Source organism: Pelophylax lessonae (assembly GCF_965119305.1).
Source record: "Pelophylax lessonae genome assembly, chromosome: 2".
Classification (NCBI taxonomy): domain Eukaryota; kingdom Metazoa; phylum Chordata; class Amphibia; order Anura; family Ranidae; genus Pelophylax; species Pelophylax lessonae.
In genome coordinates this window covers 57,628,725-57,654,070 of record NC_138769.1, presented here as the reverse complement: position 1 = coordinate 57,654,070, position 25,346 = coordinate 57,628,725, and the positions used below count along the sequence as shown (strand labels likewise).

At 42.5% G+C, this 25,346-nt stretch overlaps 1 protein-coding gene across 2 annotated transcripts in view; it reads left to right on the top strand.

The window, feature by feature from the left end:
* The window catches only part of EPHA6 (EPH receptor A6), a 1,374,331-nt gene that overhangs the window by 1,247,607 nt on the left and 101,378 nt on the right, over positions 1-25,346 (top strand). For both annotated transcript variants that reach the window (XM_082246035.1, XM_082246036.1), the window contains one exon: positions 3,655-3,716. In XM_082246035.1, coding sequence (XP_082102161.1) covers positions 3,655-3,716 — 62 coding nt within the window. The remainder of the gene's footprint in view (positions 1-3,654; positions 3,717-25,346) is intronic.

The following is a 25,346-nucleotide window of genomic DNA, read 5'->3' as shown; positions in this document are numbered from 1 at the left end:
TTTTTTTTGTCATTTATGTAAAACATTTATCCCAAAATAAAAAAAATAAAAAAGATAGTTGTAACTGATAATAAGGTATTAGCTGGAGTTTGGCTTCAATTTGTTAGCGTATTTAACTCTGCTAGTACAGTTAACACTCCTCTACCCCAGACTCACAATGCTGCTGTCCAAAGGTGTCCCTTTGCTCCTTCATCAGGGTGGGGCACTCTTACAGTGTGTTACTGGCCAGATCAGCAGGTGAAAACAGAGGGAAAAGATAATGTAGCCACCACATTTAATGATTGGTAAGCTGTAATATATTACATTTTTGGTTTCTGGTTTAATACTACTTTAAGAGGAAATGTATTTTTCCTTGTGTCTCTACCGCTGGAAGTTGGACTTCTCTAGAAAAAAATAAGTCTGACAAAGACTTTAACCCTTCTATTCTCTTTAAATAGTGGATATTCTTTAATACAGTATGCAATGTTTACCTTTAAGTGTTTTTTATATAATTTTTACATTTTACATATTTGCTTTTCCGTATTTTTAGTATTAAATATACAAATGTTTAAATTAACCACTAGCGGGAGCAAGCAGTCAATGCGCAATCACGCTACCACCCTTCTTAACTGTTGAGATAAGATATCAGCCACACATGTAATGCGTTGTTTTTTGTGGGTTGTCTAGCACAGAGACTTGGATTGTGTGGAGGAGCAGTAAAGTACAACCGTTGTACCACAACGCAAAGCATATGTAATATATATGTAGCCACCTCGCCATAAGTCAGAGTGTCTTGTCAAATTTACTACTGCCTGACTGTGTCATGCTACTGCTTAAAGCAGATAGGCTGGGTTTTTTATCTCTTTTGCATTAAAACTGCTTATCTACCTGTCCATCCCTATAAAGAAAGCTGTGCAAGCGCAGTTCACTGCAGAAATTTGGCAATGCCGAATCTGGTGGAAGTCCTATGCATGCGCAGGAATTACATCATTTCAGCCTGGCCAATAGCAGGAGCCAGTGAGTTCTGGGGATGGTGCATTACTGGATTCAAGGTGACTATAGTTCTGTATTCATTGATAGATGATGCTGCTTTCTTTTGATTTCCCTATTGGAAAGTGTCTCAATTGGAAAGCGATTGGGTTGAAGTATGAATATTTATGTTTTTCTCTGGCCAACCAGTGGGAGTTTTGTTGTTGATTGTGCATGCTAAGGAGGGATAAAAATATTTGAATTAACCAAGAAAGGGGTCTTTACTCTAGGCTTAGGCAAGGTTCACACTTCTGCGAGTGGGAAACACACAAATCGTGCACGATCGCAACCCACAGAAAACACGCTACACTTTATCGCGCTTTAACAAGTGGGCAAGGCTGCCATTTTTCCTTATAGCACCCTCACGCATCAGCAGCTGCGGCGCAGTATGGCTTACTGAACAGAATGATGCTGCAGCACCATATGATTCAGAGCCGTGTGATTAAACTCCTTGACCTCTGAAAGATTTACCCTCCTTCCTAACAAAGCCATTTTTTGCGATATGGCACTGTGTTACTTTAACTGACAATTTTCCCACAAATAGAGCTTTCTTTTGTTGCTATTTGATCACCTCTGCATTTTTTCCTGATTAGCTGAGACAAATATCCAATAGAATGTAAAAAAAATGTATTTCTTCATCAATGTATTCTGCCACATATTTTTGGTAAAAAAAATTTCCAGTAAGTGTATATTGATTGGTTTGCACAAAAGTTATAGCGTCTAAAAACTATGGTATTTTTTTATTTTTTTTTAACAGGACTGCGATATTGCGGTCGACACTTTGGACACTATCTGACACTTTGACACTTTTTGTGGACCAGTGACATTATTACAGTGAACAGTGCTAAAATATATGCACTGTCACTTTACTAATGACACTGGCTGGGAAGGAGTTAACATCAGGGACAATCAAAGGGTTTGTGCTTGTGTACTGTGGGGGAGGTGCTTTCACTAAGGGAAGGAACACAGGATCTATGCACTCCCTACTGACATGATGGCGATCTGCCCTGTTTACATAGGCAGATCGGCATTCCGTCTGTGTACTGAACAATCAGCAGGAGCAAACATTTAGATCACAGCGGGAGCGAGCTGCAGGTGGTGCGCATATGCGCGCTCTACCTGGAAAGGCCAAATCACATACTGTATATATACGTGATTTGGCGCACAGGTGCCACCCTGTAGCAGTAAAACTGCTTTGGGGCGGACCAGAAGCGGTTAAAAAAAGGGTCAGGGACTTCTTTCCTGGTGTTTCCCATATATAGGACAGCCCATTGAAATGAATGGGCAGTTGTACCCGCAAACGTGCACATGCAAACACGCTCGCACAAATCTGAATGGAACCTTAGGCCTGGAGAGCAGTGCTGTAAGTACTGCTCAGCTCCTAGGCCTGCTGTCTTAGGAGGGCTACATATGCCTGAAGGTTAGGCCTGGGTCAAGGTCTAGAACTGTCCTGCCTGGAATAGAGAAAGCTGTACTCAACTGGAGTACCAGGGGAAGGCACCTCTGCCAAAGAGGGTGTGCTGGACTGGTAATTGGCTTGAAGAATTGATAGAGCATCCTACACATCAGCCTAGGTACTGCTATATTAAAGAAACATCAGACTCCGCATAAAGACCCTTATTATGTATAGCTGGGGAGTAAAGTCTGGACAGAACTGTGCTCTGGGTATATATAATCCAATATATTCCAATTTATTACTCATAGCGACTTGTCTTTCATCCACACCAATCTCCCTGGGCTTTGCCCTTGGGTAAATAGTAGCCCAACCATTGGGGGGCCTAAGCATGCCTCTATCTTGACTGAGCGGTGTTTGGTGCAATAATTTCCTGAGCCCAGGCTTTATGATCAAGCCCCTCCCTAGGGATTGTAGGTTAGTATTGTATAATTTAATTTTTACTTTAGCTGGACTATTTATTTTTTATTTTTACATGGAGTTCTGCTTTCAGTACATGCAGCTAGATAGATGAAATGCTGTATTATTTAATTGCAATAGATCTTTTTCATTTTTAGTAAGACATATCTACAGCTGACTCTTCTAGTAAGTGACAATTTTCAGCACATCATACCATTTTAATTTCTTTCTTGTGTATTGAGTGGTGAAATATCAGACATCAGTTGAATAAAAAGAGAGAAAGTAATGAAAGCGCAAACAGTTTTTATTTTTTTTATTTCTTTTTAAAGAAGAACAATCAATCACCAAGATTGCATTTTAATAGAACAGTTTATACTTGTTTGAAATGATGTTTAAAAACATGAGCATATGTAGTGCTGGACCTGCTCTTTTTATAATGACTTCTGTGATGTATTTTGTTTTCCTGATTGCGAACGCTTTAACAGAGATGCTTGCATACTGTTGTGCTTATGAATACCGCTGGCATAAGTCATTACGAACAGTTCCATGTATGGCATGTGCCAAGGAGCAGGTAATAAAAAATCATCAGGGTACTCTAATGCTCAGTCTCGCCATTCAAGACATCAACACAAATAATTGACTGGAAGGTTTTTTTTTATTTCCCTCCCTGCAGCCTAAGACATATGAACTTCATTAAAGTGATACAGATAATCTTTCCATAACAGCTGGAAATGTATAACCAACCTCTAATACACCTTTAATCTTCCTAATGAATTTCGTTGCTGTGTTTTCAGGCCGGCCTGTGATGATTGTGGTGGAGTACATGGAAAACGGATCCTTGGACTCATTCCTGCGGGTAAGATGTCATTTTCTAGTGACATTTGAATAAGAAACAATTCTGGCCTGAGATTTGAAACCATTTATTGCAAATTAATTTTTACATAATATTATTCATGGCTTTTTTTTTCCTATCCTGAAGAATAGCTGCTTTTCCCCTGGGCTGTATTAGCTTGGTGTGATGATACTTTGCACCATTTCCGGCAAATAAAGAAGACTCCGACTTAAGACTATAATTGATTCCCCCTCTAAGCAGGAGTTAGTGATTAGAAAAGTGTATTTTGAAGTTATTGAGGACAGGAATTTTTGGTATTTTGAGCCACTTAGCATATTTGAGATTTGCATGAAAAAGCAAGGTCCCCTATTTTATGCAGCCCCATTGCTCATTAAATAAAAAATACTCAGTGAAAAATAAAGAAAAAAATATTTTGAAGAAAAGCATAAAAATTCCTACTTTAGACCCCAGCTTTCAGCCGCTTCCTGTAGGTGACAGGGATTTCACTGGGTCTCAACACAGGAGAAAGGGGAGGATCCCATCTCATGCCAAGATTGGAACACATTTTTGTGGGATTCTGAATACTTAGCCCAATAGTTTTATTGAATAAAATAAGCTCAGTGGACAATAAAGAGAAAAATATTTTGAAGAAAAATTGTAAAAATACTTACATTGCACTCCAGCTTTCAGACACTTCCTGTTGGTGTTGGGGACATCATTGGATCTCAACACAAAGTCTTGAGAAAGGTGATGGTCCTAAATCTCATGCCAAAATTGGAACACATTTTTGTGGGATTCGGGATACTCCAACTATAACGCTTGCTGAATGAAACCCTAGTGATATTCAGTAATGCAAAACTATAAATATAAATATATAGAAAATGTGACACATAAATCAATAATGTGCATTAAGCATAAATTAATATTTATACTATATCAAAGGGGTGGATAAATCAGGTGCATAAAGTGACAAGTGACTGGTTGTGCTCCAAACACTCCAATAAATCAAATAATATAAAGTCCTTAAGTCAATAGTTTTCAAAAGTGCAAGTGCTCAAATATAGATCCGTATTTTCTGTGACATCCAATTCGTTTTCACCGTGGTGTGGGTAAATTAGAGGCTTACCAGATCCAATGGGTCCTATATGCCTTACGGCATTAGAACCATTCACGCTTGCCTTGCCCCCCTGGGTTGGGATGGGTTTCCCTTTAGGTATCCTGCGACCTGATATAGGGCTCCTCTTTAGTCCAGTGTAGTCAGATCAGGGATATATGGAAAAAGAGATAGGCTCCCAATGGTGTAGTAAAATTAATATTTTATTATCCACCAATCGTGGATTAAAAAGCCAAAGTAAGTAGTAAAATACTGTGCAGGTAGGATTCCACAAAGACTGGCTAACTGCCGTCAGCTACCAGGCTGTACATCCTCTTTGCAGAGCATCGAGCAGTACCGAGCTGAACTTCTGGTTTGAGTTCCACCTGACGTAATCACGATGTGCGTTCCAGTCTTACGCGTTTCAGAGATACCTAAAGGGAAACCCATCCCAGCCCAGGGGGGCAAACCAAGCGTGAATGGTTCTAATGCCGTAAGGCATATAGGACCCATTGGATCTGGTAAGCCTCTAATTTACCCACACCACGGTGAAAATTAATTGGATGTCACAGAAAATACAGATCTATATTTCAGCAATTGCACTTTTGAAAACTATTGGACAGTCACTACTACTTAAGGACTTTATATTATTTGATTTATTGGAGTGTTTGGAGCACAACCAGTCACTTGTCACTTTATGCACGTGATTTATCCACCCCTTTGATATACTATATACAGTATATTAATCTATGCTTAATGCACATTATTGATTTATGTGTCACATTTTCTATATATTTATATTTATAATTTGGCATTACTGAATATTACTAGGGTTTCATTCAGTAAGCGCTATAGTTGGCCTTTCTATTTTAGGCTGCACCCTCATTACCTATCTTCTATCCTATAGCAGCTGCTGCACCGATTGCACTTATTTATTTAATTTCCTTAACTTAATTTATTAATACCATATACATAGATTATCCCTAGGCGCGTGGAATATACCCAGGTATATTTTTTACACATTCGGGTTACTCCGCCTTCCCAATTACATTGCACTTGCCTATGTGATCACACCATAAGCAGAGATGCAAGATAAGTATTTTTTTTTTTTTTCAATATTTTTTTTTTAGGGTCTCCTATTACGGGTATGGGGGCTTTAAGTTGAAAACAAAAGAACACTTTAAATATATCTAATTCAAGAACAACAAATGTATATATTACAATTTATCAGTTCTTATATGTGGTGACTGCATAGTTTTAATTTTTTAAGCTAAGTACATTCTGCAAGTACAGAAAATACCTGTTGATCCAGGATCCTTGTAATTATCTCTAAACTGAACTTAAATCTCATACAATGCTTTCCAGGCTATCTTTTGTGACCAACAGAACATGTCTTTACTATGGTTTGGAGAAGGAAGGGAGTGTTTGTTGTTCAAACCAGAATAACAGCCTAGGGTGGCAACACTGCTCCTCCATAGATATAGTAGTGTTGTCACCCTAGGACAGGAAGAATGTTACTGGAAGGAAAATGCAACCGTCACATCCAAACACTGCTAAACTATGATATATTACATGTTTGGTTGTGGGCTTGCTTTAAAGTAGAGTTCCACCCAAAAGTAGAACTTCCGCTTATTTGCTTCTTCCCCTTCTGGTGCCACATTTGGCACCTTTCAGGGGGAGGGGGGAATGGGTACCTGTTTTTGACAGGTACCCTTCCCCACTTCCGGTAAACAGTGCCACCCCCTCCTCCTTCCCCCGTCGCCGAGCCAATCCGAATGTGCAGCGCGCTTCGCACATGCACAGTAGGGATCCGCCCAAGATGCCGCAAGGCTTCACTGCCAGGTTCCCTTACCAGCAATGGCGGCGGCAGCACCCGGCAGCCGATGGAAACATTGGCTGCGGTGCCGACATTGCTGGACTCCAGGACAGGTAAGTGTCCTAATATTAAAAGTCAGCAGCTACAGTATGTGTAGCTGCTGACTTTAAATTTTTGGAGGGGGAGGCTGGAACAACGATTTAAGTTTTAAACAGTGAAAGGCTTGACTAAGGGCAGACTCTAGTAATAGAGCCAAAAAAAAACACATCAGTTTCTACAGCGGGGTACTTCCTTGATGGCTGGACCAGCAGACCATCACTTTCCTGCTGCAAGAGACCAGAAGATGTAAAAACAGTTAAATATTTTTTGGTCTTCTCTGCAATCCTATCACTTAGTTGCCACCAAAAACAGGATTGATAGTGTGACAAAGGCCTAAGTATTAAGGTTATGGGGAGAGAAAGGATAGACATTACATGAGGGTAATATTTGGTGGAACAAGAGTAGCTATACTTCTGGTGCCAAAAGTCAAATATAATATGCCAGGTAACCGATGCAGAATATGAGAAGGCAAAAATGCTTTACTATAGTGGACCTGAACTTAGAAAGTGAAGATTTGCTATGCTATTGGGAAGATCTAGAAGTGTTTATATGCCTAAGCAGCAGCCTGGAAAGTGTACAAGGTGAGATCTAAGGCACTGCTGCCTGTTAGCAGACATGGGAGTAAGTCACACACGTGCAAGTCACAAGCAAGTCTCAAGTCTTAACCTTCAAGTCTCAAGCAAGTTCCAAGTTACTGTGGCGAAAAGCAAGCAAGTCAAGTCGAGTCCCTGCTAGAAGTCAAGCAAGTCAAGTCAAGTCATTTATTTTGGTCAAGTCACAAATCAAGTCAAAATACTGATCTACCCCAATTTTCACCTTTAAATCAGTTAAAAGTCAGTGGTCAGGAAAGGTTTTGTTTTATTTTCAACATTAACAAAACTGCTTAGTGCTTTTTCTTGGCATATTAAAGAAACACTTTGAATTCCCAAACAGCTCAAAATCCTTCGTCCGGTCATGTTTCAACACCACAGTCACTAAAAACATGTTAAGTATTTCCATTGTTAAACAGCCAGTGTCCTAAAAATCAGAACACACTGAGGTGTTTTAAGTAACTGTGGTGTCAGAAACATAACAGGCACATTCATTTTGCTTTAACACATCTTGAGAAAATGTAAATATTTAATAACTTAAAAAAGTAAAGTCATTTCGAGTCATATGTCTCAAGTCAAAGTCAAGACTCAAGTCATGAATACCAAGTCAAAGTCAAGTCGAGTCTTTTATTAATTTTAGTCAAGCAAGTCTCAAGTCCTCAAACTGGTGACTTAAGTCTGACTTAAGTCAAGTCATGTGACTCAAGTCCCCAACCTCTGTCTGTTAGTGCTAGTTTCTGGAGAATTGGAGTGAGATTTGGTGATATTACTATTGCACTGCACATCCTGGCATGTAACAGCGTCTAGGGACTTCTGTTCTGCAGCTTCAATACTGTATGTCTACAGTGTGAGATTTAAGGCACTGCCGCCTCTAACTACTAGTCTCAACAGATTTGCAGTGAGATTTACTGTAGTGATATCACTACTGCTCTATTCATTGTTTTCCTTGCCGGAGGCTCTGGCATGAGGAAGCAAATCCCTACCGCTACCAAGATGGATGCCTCCACACAGAAACCCAGTACAGAACAAAGCATGGTAAGTCAGTAATAGGAAAAAGACCAACTGCAGGGAGACCACATGCAATACTGATGACTAATTCGTTGTTTTCTTATTGTCTTTTTTGGGCACGGCTTCCAGAGTTCAGTTCCCCTTTAACCGGTTGCCGACCGCCACACGACTATATATACGGCGGCGGTCAGCCCGGCTAGGCAAAGTGACGTATATATACATCACTAGCCTGTCACTTCCTTGTGAGCCAGTAGCAGGCGAGCGCGCGCCCGCGGAGGCGCGCGCCCGCCCCCGCTCGTTCACTGGGAAGTCAGTGCGTGTGACCGGCGATCTGAGATTTTTTTGCGGTACTGCGACATTGCGGCGGACAGGTCGGACCCTTGACTGACATTTTTGACACTTTTGGGGTTACCAGTGACATTACTGCAGTAATCAGTGCTATACATATGCACTGTTACTGCAAAATGACACTGGCAGGAAAGGGGTTAACTTTATTGGAGAAGGAGGGGTTAAGTGTGTCCCTAGGGGCGTGCTTTTTACTGTGATTGGACATGGCTACTAGTGTAGGAACAGTGATCAACGGTCCTACATAGTAGAACCGTATGATCACCATTCCTACACAGGGGAGAATGACAGTCGGCTTGTTTACATCAGCCGCATATCGGGTCCGCCGGTCACTCGCAATCGCCCTCCGTGAAGGGAGAAAGGCAGACGGCTGATGTAAACAAGCCGCCTGTCATTCTCCCCTGTGTAGGAATGGTGATCATACGGTTCTACTATGTAGGACCGTTGATCACTGTTCCTACACTAGTAGCCATGTCCAATCACAGTAAAAAGCACGCCCCTAGGGACACACTTAACCCCTCCTTCTCCAATAAAGTTAACCCCTTTCCTGCCAGTGTCATTTTGCAGTAACAGTGCATATGTATAGCACTGATTACTGCAGTAATGTCACTGGTAACCCCAAAAGTGTCAAAAATGTCAGTCAAGGGTCCGACCTGTCCGCCGCAATGTCGCAGTACCGCAAAAAAATCGCAGATCGCCGCCATTACGCGTTAAAAAAAACCACTAAAAATGACAAAAATCTTTCCCTTAGTTAGTAAACGCAATAACTTTTGCGCAAACCAATCAAAATACGCTTTTTGCGATTTTTTTTTTACCAAACATATGTAGCAGAAAACAAATTGGCCAAAAATGTTAAAAAATTTTGATTTTTACATTTTTTTGGGGGGAATTTCATATAAAAAAATGTGGAAAAATGTTGTTATTTTTGCAAAATTTACGCTCTTTTTTTGTTTATAGCGCAAAAAGTAAAAATCGCACAGGTGTTCAAATGCCACCAAAAGAAATCTCTGTTTGTGGGAAAAAAAGGACATCAAATTTGTTTAGGTACAGTGTCGCACGACCGCGCAATTGTCCGTTAAAGTCACGCAGTAAAAAATCGCAAAAAAAACCCTGGTCAGGAAGGGGGTAAAATCTTCCGGGGCTTAAGTGGTTAAAGGCTAAATTCCCCTTTGTAATAAAATGCACTCTACAGTCAATGTTCCCTTGTACTTTTAAAAAAACACTGGGTAACCTCTTTTAAATTTGGAGTTTTAATTGATTGCCATGTCCGTAGGCCCATTGTGGCTTTCCCACAGCTTGGCTGAAAAAAAACTAGGAGAGACCGGCAAAATCCTTCCTGTGGTCTAGGACGCTCCATACATTAGGTGAGCTCCTAGTATCACTGGAATGAGTGCTCTCCCTCTTTAAAGACTTGCACATGTGCAGTTCTCCCTCCAGGCTGCCGTAACAGGTAAGGGAGAGTGCACTGTGCATGCTGGGCATTGTGTTTCTCCTATATTGGTGGATGGGGGAATATTTAAATGGACTAGGACTGAGATATAAAGTGTCATTTCTTTACAGTTAAAAGTGTTGAAATACTTGTTAATAGTTGCTAATGTAAATCCAAAGAATATCTATGGTAAGCATTCAGCTGGGAACACAGAGAGCTACAGTACGTGTCACCTTTTAGCTATACTGGGGCAGAAGTAATTATGCTGTGTAAATGGCAGCTGGTGTTATGACCACAGGTGCTGCTCCTCAGCAGAAATTCACGTATAGAACCATTAATCATGTGTTATATTCTGCTGTCTGACTACAAAAGGATGATTTGTCGCTTCTTACATTGAACTGTTGTGTTACACCTTCTGCAATGTTAACAATATATCCATCAATGTTTATTATCCTTCTGAAGACATCTCAGATATCTGTAAACCTAAACAGGATAATAAATAGAAACTACATTAAGCTGAACTCCAGGCAAATATAATAAGCATAAATAACATTATTTAACCACTTCAATACAGGGCGCTTTCACCCCCTTCCTGCCCAGGCCAACTTTCAGCTTTTAGCGCTGTTGCTGTCATGCAACACTGTAACCAAGCAAAATTTTTATTGTTTGTTTTCCAACAAATAGAGCTTTTTTGGTGGTATTTGATCATTACTGGGTTTTTTTCTTTTTCTGGAAAAAAAAAAAAGTTTCTTTGTTTATGTTAGAAAAAAAATTGTAAATGTGTATATTTTCTCCTGCACTGACGAGCACTGTTGAGGCTGCACTGACGGGCTCTAATGAGTCGGCACTGATAGGCATTGATGAGGTGGCACAGATGGGCACTGATGATGAGGCACTAATATGCAGCACTGATGGGCACTGATAGGTGGCACTGACATGCAGCATTGATGGGCACTGATAGGTGGCACTGATGTGCACTTATAAGTGGCACTGATAGGTGGCACTGATGCGCAAGGGCTGACTGGCAATTTCCAGCCCAGGTGGCAAGTACAAACCAGATGCCCATGGTGCAGTGACTCGTCCCCCTCCCACTCTCTCTCTTTTCAGCCTCCTCCTGACCTCCATTTCAGGCTGAAGCTCTGCTCCAGGTACTCTCTACCCACCGGCTGAATCTGGTTTGCTTACCTGGCCAGCAGGAGCGGTTGAGAGGGGCTGGGACAGCTCGGTCGGGGCTGGCCAAATGAGGAGAGTCTCCAGTGGGGCATCACACCGACCTCTGCTCAGACACAGCTTACATAATCCATTGCTGGGGGGAGTGCTGTGCTCTGTCCTCCTCTTTATCCCGCACTCAGTAGGTGAGCAGTGGTGGCTTTTTACTTCTCTTCACCAGGAATCCTTTAGGCATGTTTGTGGCAGAAGCAGTGCAGCCTTTTCATGGGGCATCAGAGTGGCCCAGGGGGCAATTTCCCCCCTGCCCCCTGGCCCAGTCCTCTCCTGCTGATGCGCAAGATGGGCGCTGATGGGTGGCTCTGATGGGCACTGATAGGCAGCACTGATGAGAAGGCACTGACAGGCATTGCTAATGGGCACGGGTTGGCATCCCTGAAGGGCATGGGTTGGCTTCCCTGTCAGTCTCTAGTGGGCATCCTTGGTGGGCTCTAGTGGACATCCTTGATGGACCTGCACTGGTAATCAATGCACTGTCTTAGCAGTTTAGGGGAAGTGACTAGGGGGAGGGGTAAAAACACAGCTCAACCTCATTTTGACCGCCCTGCCAACTGCAAGTGTAAACTATGTTCAGAGTGTGAGAGGGAGGGTTAAAAAAAACTGAGGTTTTTTTTTTGGTTTTGCACAGTTGTGTCTGGAAATGCTTACAGGATGGTGAAGCAGGTAGATGATCTATCGTGGTTTTGCTTCAGCATTGCTAAATCACAGACTGGGACTGGCTATAGAGCAAGCTGTGCTGCTGTAACCACAGTGCCTAGAACACAGGTGTGGCTGAACACAATGACAAACATTTTAGACAACACAGTTCACGTGTATGAATTTCAGATGTGTAGGTAGCTGTTTTTCTGAAATTCTACTTTAAAGCTGAACTATAGGTCGATATAAAATACAGAAATGATGCATCTCTAAAAACTAAATGAATATATCTTTTCTTTTCTTTTTTTTTTTTTTTAACGCAAGCAATGTGAGTGCCTGAATTTAACCTTGTAGCAGCTGCTTGTAATTCCTATTCAGCAGGGCTGGAGTTTTAGAGGAAGAAGCAATGCAAGGAGGCAAGCAGTTTATGTGCTGTCAAAAAGCATGCTGAAAGAAGAATGATGAGCTCATCACCCCTTCTCCTTTCACTGTCCAGTTACAGCCTGGGAAGGTCCAGGACAACCTGGGCTCAGAAGAAGTGGGTTGAATAATGCTAACCATCAGACTGAGGATATCTAGTAGCAGTGAAAAAATACTGCAGGAGAAATATCTGGATTGATGTTTCAGCAGATGCTGGTTTTGTTGTTATCTTTTAGTAGGCTATTCATTTTTACCTTGGTATTTTTGGAATTATTCTTTAACCACTTCTGGAACGGAAGATTTTCCCCCTTAATGACCAGGCCATATTTTGCGATTCGGCACTGCTTTACTTTAACGGACAATTGCACGGTCGTGCGACGCTGTACCTAAATACAATTTATGTCCTTTTTTTTCCCACAAACAGAGCTTTCTTTGGTGGTATTTGATCACCTGTGCGATTTTTATTTTTTGCGCTATAAACAAAAAAAGAGCGACAATTCTGAAAAGAAAACAATATTTTTCACATTGTGTTATATGACATTCCAAAAAAAATATTTAAAAATCAAAATTAAATTTTTAACATTTTAGGCCAATTTGTTTTCTGCTACATATTTTTGGTAAAAAAATTGCAATAAGGGTATTTTGATTGGTTTGCGCAAAAGTTATTGCGTCTACTAACTAGGGGAAAGATTTATGTCATTTTTATTGTTTTTTTTTTGTTTTTTTTACTAGTAATGACGGCGATCTGTGTTTTTTTTCGGGACTGCGACATTGTGGCGGACAGATCGGACCCCTAACTGACATTTTTGACACTATTGGGGGTACCAGTGACATTAATACAGTAATCAGTGCTAAAAATATGCACTGTTACTGTTATAATGACACTGGCAGGGAAGGGGTTAACAGTGTGGGTGATCAAGGGGTTAAATGTGTACCTAGGGGCATTTTCTAACTGTGGGGGGCGTGGCTTGTGGAATGACCATGGAGACCTGTGATCCTATATAGAAGGATCACAGGAGCTCTATGATCATTTCAAAGAGAAGAACGGGCAGCTGTGTTTACAACAGCTGACCGTTCTTCTCTCTCAGCGGGGAGCGATCGAGGGTGTCAGGCGGCAATCGGAGCCGCCTGCCCCGTGCATTGGAGTCCCCGCTGACGAGCTCGTCCCCTAGCTGCCTCCAAGCGACCAACGTAGCCCCACGTCGGTAGAGCCACACTGTCGCATTAAATATGCGGTAAGCGGTCGGCAACCGGTCAAGTAAGAAGAATTACAAATTTGAAATGTGGTGATCTTGCTTTAACCACTCTCTGACCAGCCGCTGTAGTTTTACGGCGGCAGGTCGGCTCTATCCCACAAAAAGGCATACCTGTATGTGGCTTCACGGGACCACTAGCGGGCCGCGAGCCTATTGGCCAGAGGGGGAGCCAAGCAGATTGCCATCGGGCACCCGCAATCGCTCCCCATGGAGACAGAATGGCGGTCTGTCGTAAACAAGGCAGACCCTTGTTCTGTCAGTTATAAACACAGGGATCCTGTGTTTCTCTTATTTAGGAACAGGTAATTGCTGATTACCGCCACTACTAGTAAAATAAAAATAACATAAATCTTTCCCCTAGTTTTCAGATGCAATAACTTTTGCGCAAACAAATAAATACTGTATACACTTATTGGTTTTTTTTTACCAAAAATATGTAGAAGAATACAAATTGGCCTAAAATGATGAAAAATTGTTATTTTCACTTTTTTTTTTTTTACTGGGAATGTTATATAGCAGAAAGTAAAAACATTTATTTATTTTTTTTTCAAAATTGTCGCTCTTTAGTTTGTTTATAGCACAACAAAAAAAAAAATCACACAGGTGATCAAATACCACCAAAAAAAATCTCTATTTGTGGGAAAAAAAGGACATTGATTTTTTTAAGGTATAGCATCGCAAGACCGCGCAATTGTCAGTTAAAGTAACACAGTGCCGTGTCACAAAAATGGCCTGGCCATTAGGGGGGTAAGTTCTTCCAGTCCAGAAGTGGTTAAAGAGGATTTCTAAAAAGATATTTTGATTGAGGCGCTCCATGTAGTAATATTGTGTAATCCTCACCTCCCACAGTCTTGTAGCATATAACAAAATAAATCTTGTCCTGTTGTTTTTTGAAGTGCTTGACAGCAAGTAAAAAACCTTGAAAAGTTCTTAAAGGACAGCCTTCTTTTTCTAAAGCAAACCTGCTTTAGCATAAGCATGTGCTTAGTGCCTACAGGGCAAGGCAAAAGGTTCACTTTAGCCTTATGTATGCTCCCTCCTAATTGCATGTGGCTGTTTCAAGGAAATGATAGCTCTATTTAGGCTCACACCACTCCCCCGATTGGTGTCTTATGCCAATTCTGTACTCACATCTATTAATATCCATATTACCCTGCCTCATCAACCAGCAAGTCTATGAATGGAAATGTTCTGCTTGGCCAGTGGTTCCTATTTAAGTCATTGGAAATGATATGAATGGTGCTAGCACATGAACCCCTCATTCTGGAGGAAAGCCAAAGATCTAACCCTACAAAGCCGTCCCAGCACCGTAAAGCGTGGCAGAATAACTAAGAGATCCCATGCTTCTTCATTCATTTCAGGCTGAATAATCGAGCCACTTTACTGCTTACTAGTGATGGACGAATATTGGCCGGGGCGGTTCGCGAACGTTAGCCACAAACGTTCTCAAATGTCCGCGGACTGCAAGTTTGCGGCGGGCCCCATTGACTTTAATGGGAGGCGAACTTTAAAAACCTGTAGGTCATATTTGCAGCCACAAAAGACTTACAAGCTGTGCACAAATAGTCCCACCACATGGACAATGTCATAACAGATGTATTGCAAATGGAAAAGTTGCCCTAACATTTTTTTTTTTTTTTTACAGCAAAAAAATATTTTTTTTTCCTAAATCAGCCAGAACTGACAGCAGCCGGTAAATACATGTCAAATACATATAGGGTCCATTCACATATCTGTAAAATGGATCCGCATCCATTCAACAATTTGGCGGAACGTTTACAGACCCATTGATATTCAATTCCAGTCTGAAAAATTAGGCATTCACAGGATAAAGAAGTAAGTGTCCGCCATAAAAGGCCCCAAAAATTAGCCCACATGGGTTTACCTAACAGCTAAGAACGTTGTTTTCTGTGGCTGAATGTATATTAGGCATTCACAGGATAACTAAGTAAGTGTCGGCCATGAAAGGCCCCAAATATTAGCCCACATGGGTTTACCTGACAGCTAAGAACATTGTATTCTGTGGCTGGAGGTACATTAGGCATTCACAGGATACAGAAGTAAGTGTTGCCCGGCCATTACAGGCCCCAAAAATTAGCCCACATGAGTTTACCTGACAGCTAAGAACGTTGTATTCTGTGGCTGGAGGTACATTAGGCATTCACAGGATACAGAAGTAAGTGTTGGCCAGTATAGGCCCCAAAAATGAGCCCACATGGGTTTACCTGACAGCTAAGAATGTTGTATTCTGTGGCCGAAGGTACATTAGGTATTCACAGAATACAGAAGTAAGTGTCGGCCATAAAAGGCCCCAAAAATTAGCCCACATGGGTTTACCTGACAGCTAAGAACGTTGTATTCTGTGCCTGAAGGTACATTAGGCATTCATAGGATACAGAAGTAAGTGTCGCACGGCCATTACAGGCCCCAAAAATTAGCCCACATGGGTTTTATCTGACAGCTAAGAACGTTGTATTCTGTGGCTGAAGGTGCATTAGGCATTCACAGGATACAGAAGTAAGTGTCGGCCATAAAAGGCCCCAAAACTTAGCCCACATGGGTTTACCTAACAGCTAAGAACGTTGTATTCTGTGGCTGAAGGTACATTAGGCATTCACAGGATACAGAAGTAAGTGTCGGCCAGTATAGGCCCCAAAAATTAGCCCACATGGGTTTACCTGACAGCTAAGAACGTTGTTTTCTGTGGCTGAAGGTACATTAGGCATTCACAGGATACAGAAGTAAGTGTCGGCCAAGAAAGGCCCCAAAAATTAGGCATTCAATGGACATGAAATGCCTTTTATGTCGCTGTATTTACCGAAGACAAGGACCATGAATTGTTGTGGGTGGATGGTGGTCTGGCAGCCTGTCATGAGGAATTGTAATCAAACAAGGTCTACTGGTCACATGTGTTAAATTCCTCAGAGATCCATGCCTCATTCATTTTTTTAAATGTGAGGTAGTCAACACTGTTGTTTCGGACAGGACACTGGATGGGGGGCAAGCCAACAGTTCCATTGCAAATTGTGCAAGCTCTGGCCAGAGGTCAAGCCTGCCCACCCAGTAGTCCAGGGGTTCATCACTCCTCAGAGCATCCACATCGGCTGTTAACCCGATGTAGTCGGACACCTGTCGGTCTAGGCATTCCCTGATGCTGGATCCGGAGTACAGCTGTCGATGGGTCGGCTGAAAGAAGGATCTCATAACTGAAGTGACCAACACATCTTCAATCCGCCCTCTTCTTGCAGGCGCTGTTGGATTGCTACCCGCAACTGTTTTTCTGTAAGTGGAAATTCCTCTGCCAGCGCACGCAAAAGAAGAATGCAGCGTTTCTCACAGCAAGGCCTGGAAGTGCTGCATTTGACCGCCCTCTATGATGGTGGTAATATTTCCACCATTTTTTGTTTGTACTGGGGGTCTAAGTACGTTGCAAACCAGTACTGATCCTTGCCCTTTATGCTTTTTATACAGCGGCCCTCCTTAAAACACTGGTGCATGAACGCCCCCCATTCGCACTAAACTGGATGCGGTGTAGTGGCCTGGCTCAAGCTCATCATCCAGGATAATCTCGTCCTCGTTCTCCTCCCCCCATCCACGGACAACACCAGGGATCCCAGACAGGTTTAAAGCATGCTCTTCTTGCTCCTCCTCATCCACCCCGCCACCATCCTCCTCTGACTCCTCTTCAGACTCCTGTTATTGACTTGTCTCAGATGGAGTAGCACCCCCTGGGAATTCATCCAACATTGCAACTTCCTCATCTTCCTGCTCCTGCTCCTCAACGGCTTGATCAATGACACGACGCAATGCATGCTCCAGAAAGAAGGTGTAAGGTATGATGTCACTTATGGCGCCCTGGCCGTGACTGACCAGTTTGGTGATCTCATCAAATGGCCGCAGAAGTCTGCATGCGTCGTGCATGAGCAGCCACTGGCGAGGTGAAAAAACCCAAGATCCCCAGAACCTGTCCTGCCGCAGAGTTCGTACAGGTAGTCGTTAACCGCACGTTTCTGCTGGAGCAGCCTATCAAGCAAAAGCAACGTTGAGTTCCATCGCGTCGGGCAGTCACAAATAAGACGCCTGATCGCTACACGATCAAGTTCAGGATGTGTGCCATGCATGGCACATGTGTAATTTTGCCCTGTTTCAGCGCGCTCAGCAGATTGGCACCATTGTCGCACACCACTTTACCAACTGTCAAATTGTGCGGTGTCAGCCACTGATCTGCCTGTGAACGCAAAGCTGAAAGGAGCGCAGGACCAGTGTGGCTCTTGGCTTCCAGGCACAACAGACGCAGCACAGCATGGCAACGTCTCACCTGGCATGTGGAATAGGTTCTGGGGATCTTGGGTGGCGCAGCAAAAGAGACGGTAGCAGTGGAAAAGGAAGAGTCAGCCGAGGAGGAGAGGGAGGATGGAGTAGGAGGAGAAGAAGAAGAGGCAGGCCTGCATGCAATCCATGGCGGTAAAACCAAATCAGAAGGTTCACCCAGCTGGCAGTAAAATTGATATACCTTCCCTGCCTGCGTTTGCTAGACCATGTGTCTGTGGTCAGATGTATCTTCGCACCGACACTGTGTGCCAGAGATACATTCACTTCCCGCTGAACATGGCCATACAGCTCTGGAATGCGCTTCTGCGAGAAATATTTCCTGCCTGGGACCTTCCATTGTGGTGTTCCAATGGCCACAAAATTTCCGAAAGGCCTCTGAGTCCACCAGTTGATATGGCAGTAGTTGGCGGACTATCAGTTCCGACAAGCCAGCAGTCAACCATTGGGCAAGAGGGTTATCCAGCGTCATCATTTTTTTATGCTCCAACATTTGGGCCACAGAAGCCTGCCTCTTTCCAGAACAATGTGAGGATGGCATGATGGAAGGTGGAGGACAATTGTGAGGAGAAGGAGAAGAGGCTGGACGGTGAGAGCCTGGAGTGTGGCTTTGTGGGTTCTGACGGTGTTGCTCCCATTGGGCTCGGTGATGGGAGTTCAGGTGACTTCTTAAGGCAGTCGTCCCTAGGTGAGTGTTGGGCTTACCGTGACTTATGCGTTGTCTGCAAAGGCTGCAGATGGCAACACTGTTGTCAGCAGCGGACACATTAAAAAAAGCCCACACTGCGGAGCCATGTGACGGTGTCCTGGGAGCGCCAGATGTGACTGTACATGGTTGATGGCTCGCTCCTGATACATTTACAGTCTGCTTTGTCCCTCCTGTGCAATGCAAGTCCTGCCTGCTTCTCCTCCCTATCTGCTGGTCCGTCTCTCCCTCTGAACTTCCCTCCTCTTCCTCTCTTGTGGCCACCCATGTGATGTCCATAGACACGTCATCATCCACGTCACCTTCCCTACCACTAAAATTCGAGATCTCGGAGTAGACAGCAACAGCAGGGACCAACCTCCTTGGGCTGATCTAGGTACTGTCGTCAGACTGCTGAATGGCGGCTGTTGCTACCTCCTCTTCCTGATCTGATGCCAACAATGGCTGCTCATCGCAAATTTCTTGTGATGGATCGGAAAATAATTCCAGTGACTCAAGCGGAGGGTATATGGTGTTGGTGAGGGTGTCTTTGGGGGTGCACACAGCAGAGAGTGCAGATAGAGAGGATGAGGAGGGTGCAGAAGAGGAAGGCTGAGTGAGCTACTCAACCAAGTCTGGTGCGTCCTTTGACTTAATTGAACGCACCTTCTGAAGCTTCACACTTTGGCTCTGGCCAACTGCTCCTGCCCTACCCCTACCACCCCTGCATAAGGGCCTGCCTCTTCCTCTGCCTGTCATTTTTTAAATTAGCCTGTGACAAAAGTCTCTAGAGAAGCGCAGTATATGTGGAACAAGGTATGTAACACCCAGCTTCAATATGTGGTATTGGGGGGCACTGGTTTATCACACCGGTTCTAAAAAAATTGGCCAGTAACTGTTGTCACTGTGTGTAGCACAGTTAACACAGCAAAAGAGGCCACATTTTTGCAGGACTAAAATACACTGTTATAAAAGTACACTGTTAAATAACACCCCACTTCAATCTGTGGTATTGGGGGGCCACTGGTCTATCACACCAGTTGTACAAACAATTGGCCAGTAAGTTTGGCACTGTGTGTAACAGAGTTAACACAGCAAAGGAAGCAATATTGTTGCAGGACACAAATACACTTAGACAAGTATACTCAGATAACACCCCACTTCAATATGTAGTATTAGGGGGCCGCTGGTTTATCACACCAGTTGTACAAAAAATTGGCCAGTAAGTTTGGCATTGTGTGTAGCAGAGTTAACGCAGCAAAAGAGGCAATAATGTTGCAGGACACAAATACACTTAGACAAGTATACTCAGATAACACCCCACTTCAATATGTGGTATTGGGGGGCTACTGGTTTATCACACCAGTTGTACAAAACATTGGCCAGTAAGTTTGGCACTGTGTGTAGCAGAGTTAACGCAGCAAAAGAGGCAATAATGTTGCAGGACACAAATACACTTAGACAAGTATACTCAGATAACACCCCACTTCAATATATGGTATTGGGGGGCCACTGGTTTATCACACCAGTTGTACAAAAAAATTGGCCAGTAAGTTTGGCACTGCATGTAGCAGAGTTAACGCAGCAAAAGAGGCAATATTGTTGCAGGACACAAATACACTTATAAATGTATACTCAGATAACACCCCACTTCAATATGTGGTATTGGGGGGCCACTGGTCTATCACACCAGTTGTACAAAAAATTGGTCAGTAAGTTTGGCAATGTGTGTAGAAGAGTTAATGCAGCAAAAGAGGCAATATTGTTGCAGGACACAAATACACTTAGACAAGTATACTCAGATAACACCCCACTTCAATATGTGGTATTTGGGGTCTATCACACCAATTCTTCAAAAAATTGGCCAATAACTGTTGTCACTGTGGGTAGCACAGTTAACGCAGCAAAAGAGTCCAAATTTTTGCAGGACTAAAATACACTGTTATCACTCAAATGCTTTTCAGAATGTGCTCTTTCCAGGGCCAATTCTACATATATTTTCAGCTTAGACATGCTATTCAATCTCAATCTTGTGTCTCTAGGCTCACTTTGGCAGACCATCCCACAGTGGGAGATGCCCTACTGGCAACTGACAAGAAGGGTATGATTTCACGGGTTTATATAATCCTACTTAATTCTTTACATAATGCTTCAATATTGCCATACAGGAGGGGAGAAGGATGTGGGTGCAATTGACGGAAACACATGGGAGCTCTTTTTGGCATCTGCACCTTTAGTCTCGGTCTTGGCTTCCCAGAAGCTTTTGCACCTGTTTTTATTGCACAGGACAAATAGAACACCAATTCAACTACATTGTTCGGGAGTAGGGACATTCCTAAATGTCCAAAATGTGTGAGGGATCATGGGGACCTTCCTCATATGATATGGAGATGTCCCAAACGTTTTCGCTATTGGACAGATGTTATTGGTACCATTTCACGGGTATATAACTTTCAGCTTTCTAGTGTATATTGCTAGCAAATTGATTGCCCCGCTATTGGACTTCTCTTAATGTCCCAACTAAGAAGCATGGGTAGAACAGGTGAATACTATGCTCATTCATAAAAAATAACATAACACAGAAATGTTTCCAAAAAATGTTATGTGGCAACCATGTTGCCATGTGGCAACCTTGGCTAGATGTTCAAGGCCTTGCACTGCATCAGGTACTGATGAAAAGACTTCTTGAGGGCTGAAGCTCTATAGGGAGAATGGTGATCAGCCTGCGCTTATCCCTGTGGGGACATTCTCTTCTATTGTTCCTTTTTTTCTTTTGTTTATTCTTTTCCTATGTCTTAATCAAAATCGATATTGAGGTTTTTTTTTTGATGCTCTAAACTAATTGTACTTTCAAAGATAACGCCTTATATGATGTACCTGTTGGTTTTTCTCTAATAAAAACTTTTTTTCTGGTTTACCTAAAGCTAAGGTAATTCTCGACAAAGACATGCTTTCGAGAAAAACATGAAAAATATTTCTAACTCATGTTCCTCAACCACCAAATGTCAATTAAGATTATTTTTGGAAGAAAACATGCAAAGGGAGTAGGGAAGTTACCAATTAGGTGGTTAATCACAGTTTACTTATCAAGTGCAGGATTTAAATAATTGTTAAAATCCCCCATGACCACAATAGGAGTATCTGGTTTATCCATTAAAAATTGCAAAAAAATATTAAAGGACCTGAGGAATGCAGAGGAGGAACGTAAACATGAGTTATTATTATTATTTTTATTAATATACAGAATGTATCTATTGCCAACAGTTTGCACAGTACTTTACAATATAAAGGGAGACAATATAGCAGCAACACAATTTAATACAAGAGGGTCAGGAAGGCCCTCCTCCTGCGAGCTTACAATTTAATAGGGAGGGGCTGGTTAAACAAAAGGTAGTAACTCTGAGGGATGAACTGATGAGGGAACTAGAAGATTTGGTTGTTAGCTGAAGGCAGGATAGGCCTCCCTTAAAGAGGAAGTAAACCCTCCTCAGGAAGTTGTACCTATAGGTAAGCCTATATTAAGGCTTACCTATAGGTACTGTAAATATCTCCTAAACATGTACCGTTTAGGAGATATTAACCTTTAATGCAGCCAGTGACGTCACTGGCGCATGCGCTCTGAAGGAACGGCAGATCGTGCCGTTCCTTCAGAGCCCCGTGCCGTGACCGTCGGCTCCCGCGCGCGTGCGCGGGAGTGACGTCACCGCGGCTCCGGCCAATCAGATGGCCGGATGCCGCGATCCCGGAAGACGGGCGACTATACATGTCGCCCGTCATACAGGTAAGCGGACGGCACGGCGGGGGCTCGTTCTAAGGTAAGTATTTCATAATGAGCTAGTATGCGATGCATACTAGCTCATTATGGGTTTCTCTTTCAGGTTGTAAAGAAGAGAAAAAAAAAATTTCTTGGTGTACAACCTCTTTAAGAGATCAGTTTTCAGGATCGTCTAAAATTGGACAGAGTAGGAGATAACCAAACAGATTGGGGTAGCGTTTTTCAGAGGATGAAAGAGGCTCTGGAGAAGTCCTGGAGATGGGCATGGGAGGAGAAGACAAGGGAGCTAGAGAGCAGAAGGTCTTGGGAGGAGTGGACAGACGGTTCAGGTGATATTTGGAGATAATATTGGTGATGTAGCTCGTGGCAGGGTTGCAAATGGCTTTGTATGTTTTTGTTAGTGTTTTGAATTTTATTCATTTGGCAATGGGAAGCCAGTGGAGGCATTGGCAGAGAAGGGTGGCAGACACTGAACGGTTGGTAAAGTGCATGAGTCTGGCAGCGGCATTCATGATAGACTGAAGAGGGGATAGCTTGCGGAGAGGTAGGCCACTTCAGAGGGAGTTACAATAGTCAAGGCGAGAGATAAGAAAGGGGCATATTTTGGAGATGTTGCAGAGGTAAAGTCTGCAAGATTTGGACAGTGATTGGATATGGGGCTGAAAGGACAGGTCAGAGTCCAGGATGACACCTAGCACCTTGGTTAATAAGAGTAAAGTGTGGAGTAGAGAAATAAATTTGTGTGTCGTCAGCATAGAGATGGTACTGGAAGCCATATGCATGGTTGATTATAATGCACACAATACAAAAATACATAACACCCCAAGTTATCCAGCTTGGTTTGTCTGCAGATATATTCCACATTATTAGCTATCAAGATCGATAAACCCTCTAGAATATGACATATGTTTTGAATGATATTGTGTACTATACTGGGCATGCTTCAAGTAATGTAGTGTATCAGTACGGAGATAAGCCTCCTGCAGGCAGACCACAACTAGGGATGATCGAACGGTTCGGGTCGACCATCGGTTCGGCCCGAACATTGGGTGTTCGAGGTTCGGCCGAATTTAGAACTTTTTGCCCAAAAAGTTCGGAATTCGGCAACCAGAACCGACCAAAATGCAATGCTTCAGGAAATGGGCTTTAAAAGCCTGTGATTGGACCAGAACCATTAGCAAAAGTCAATTGAGGGGGCAGGAGAATGCTAGGAATGTGATTGGAGTGACTAGGGGGTCCCTAGACCAATCATTAGTGAATACGCCCCCCAGTATATAAGATAGCCCCCGCCATATTCCTAGCATTGTTATACTGGACATGGAAGAGAGTGGAAGCAGTTCTGTTAATTTTACTTTAAAAGTGTCATTTAGCTATTTATTAGTGTGAGGAAAGGGATATCTAGTGTAGTTAGAGTGCTCCTTTACACTTAAGTTAGCTTCAAAAATTTAGTTTCTGTAGGGAAAGTGTTAAGTGTAAGGGGACCGTAGTGTAGTGTAGGGTTAACTGGCAGTGACTGCTATGGCAGGGTGACAAAACCCTTCCATAGCAGGGTGACCGCTATAGAGAAATGATCATTTCTCTGAGTTGCTTCGGAACTGGAATATGGCTTCTCACCAGCCAAGCATTTTTTATGCTGCAGGGGCTGCCACTGCCAGTGCTTTTTTGAGGACATGTTTGATGTCAGATATGACATCTGAACATGTGTATAGGGGGTATATATACACATATATGTCTGTATATATACCCCTAGACATATATAGGTGTGATAGTAGCAGAAATAAATGCTTGCGCTAATGAAATCATTTACAGTAATATATTTCTGCTACTATCACACCTATATATGGCTAGGTGTCTATATACATATAATTATGTGTGTATATATACCACTATACACAAGTTCAGATGTTTTGCCTGCCTCAAAAGAACCCAAAAAAATGCCAAAAAAACGCTAGCGTCAAAAAAAAAATGCCCAGGTGTGTTTTTGCTGGCATTTTTTGGGGGGTTTTGGAGGCAGGCAAAACATCTGAACTTGTGTATAGTGGTGTATATACACACATCCATATATTTATATACACACCTAGACATATATAGGTGTGATAGTAGCAGAAATATATGCTTGCGCTAATGAAATCATTTACAGTAATATATTTCTGCTACTATCACACCTATATATGGCTAGGTGTCTATATACATATAATTATGTGTGTATATATACCACTATACACAAGTTCAGATGTTTTGCCTGCCTCAAAAGAACCCAAAAAAATGCCAAAAAAACGCTAGCATCAAAAAATGCCCAGGTGTGTTTTTGCTGGCATTTTTTGGGGGGTTTTGGAGGCAGGCAAAACATCTGAACTTGTGCCCAGTACCACTATACACAAGTTCAGATGTTTTTCCTGACTGCAAAGAACCCAAAAAAATGCCTGCTATTAAACCGGCAAGGTGTTACAGCAGAGAAGCCATACTCCTGTGCTGAAAGTTTTCTAATACAAACAATCCTTTTTTTTTATGGTTCTGGACATGCTACAGAGCTGAAACTTATTTTTCACACCTTGCCGGTTTCAAAGCAGGCATTTTTTGGGGTTCTTTGCAGTCAGGAAAAACATCTGAACTTGTGTATAGTGGTACTGTGCACAAGTTCTGATGTTTTGCCTGCCTCCAAAAACTCCCAAAAAATGCCAGCAAAAACACACCTGGGCATTTTTTTTTTTTTGACGCTAGCGTTTTTTTTGGCATTTTTTGGGGTTCTTTTGAGGCAGGCAAAACATCTGAACTTGTGTATAGTGGTATATATACACACATAATTATATGTATATAGACACCTAGCCATATATAGGTGTGATAGTAGCAGAAATATATTACTGTAAATGATTTCATTAGCGCAAGCATATATTTCTGCTACTATCACACCTATATATGTCTAGGTGTTACAGCAGCGAAGCCAAC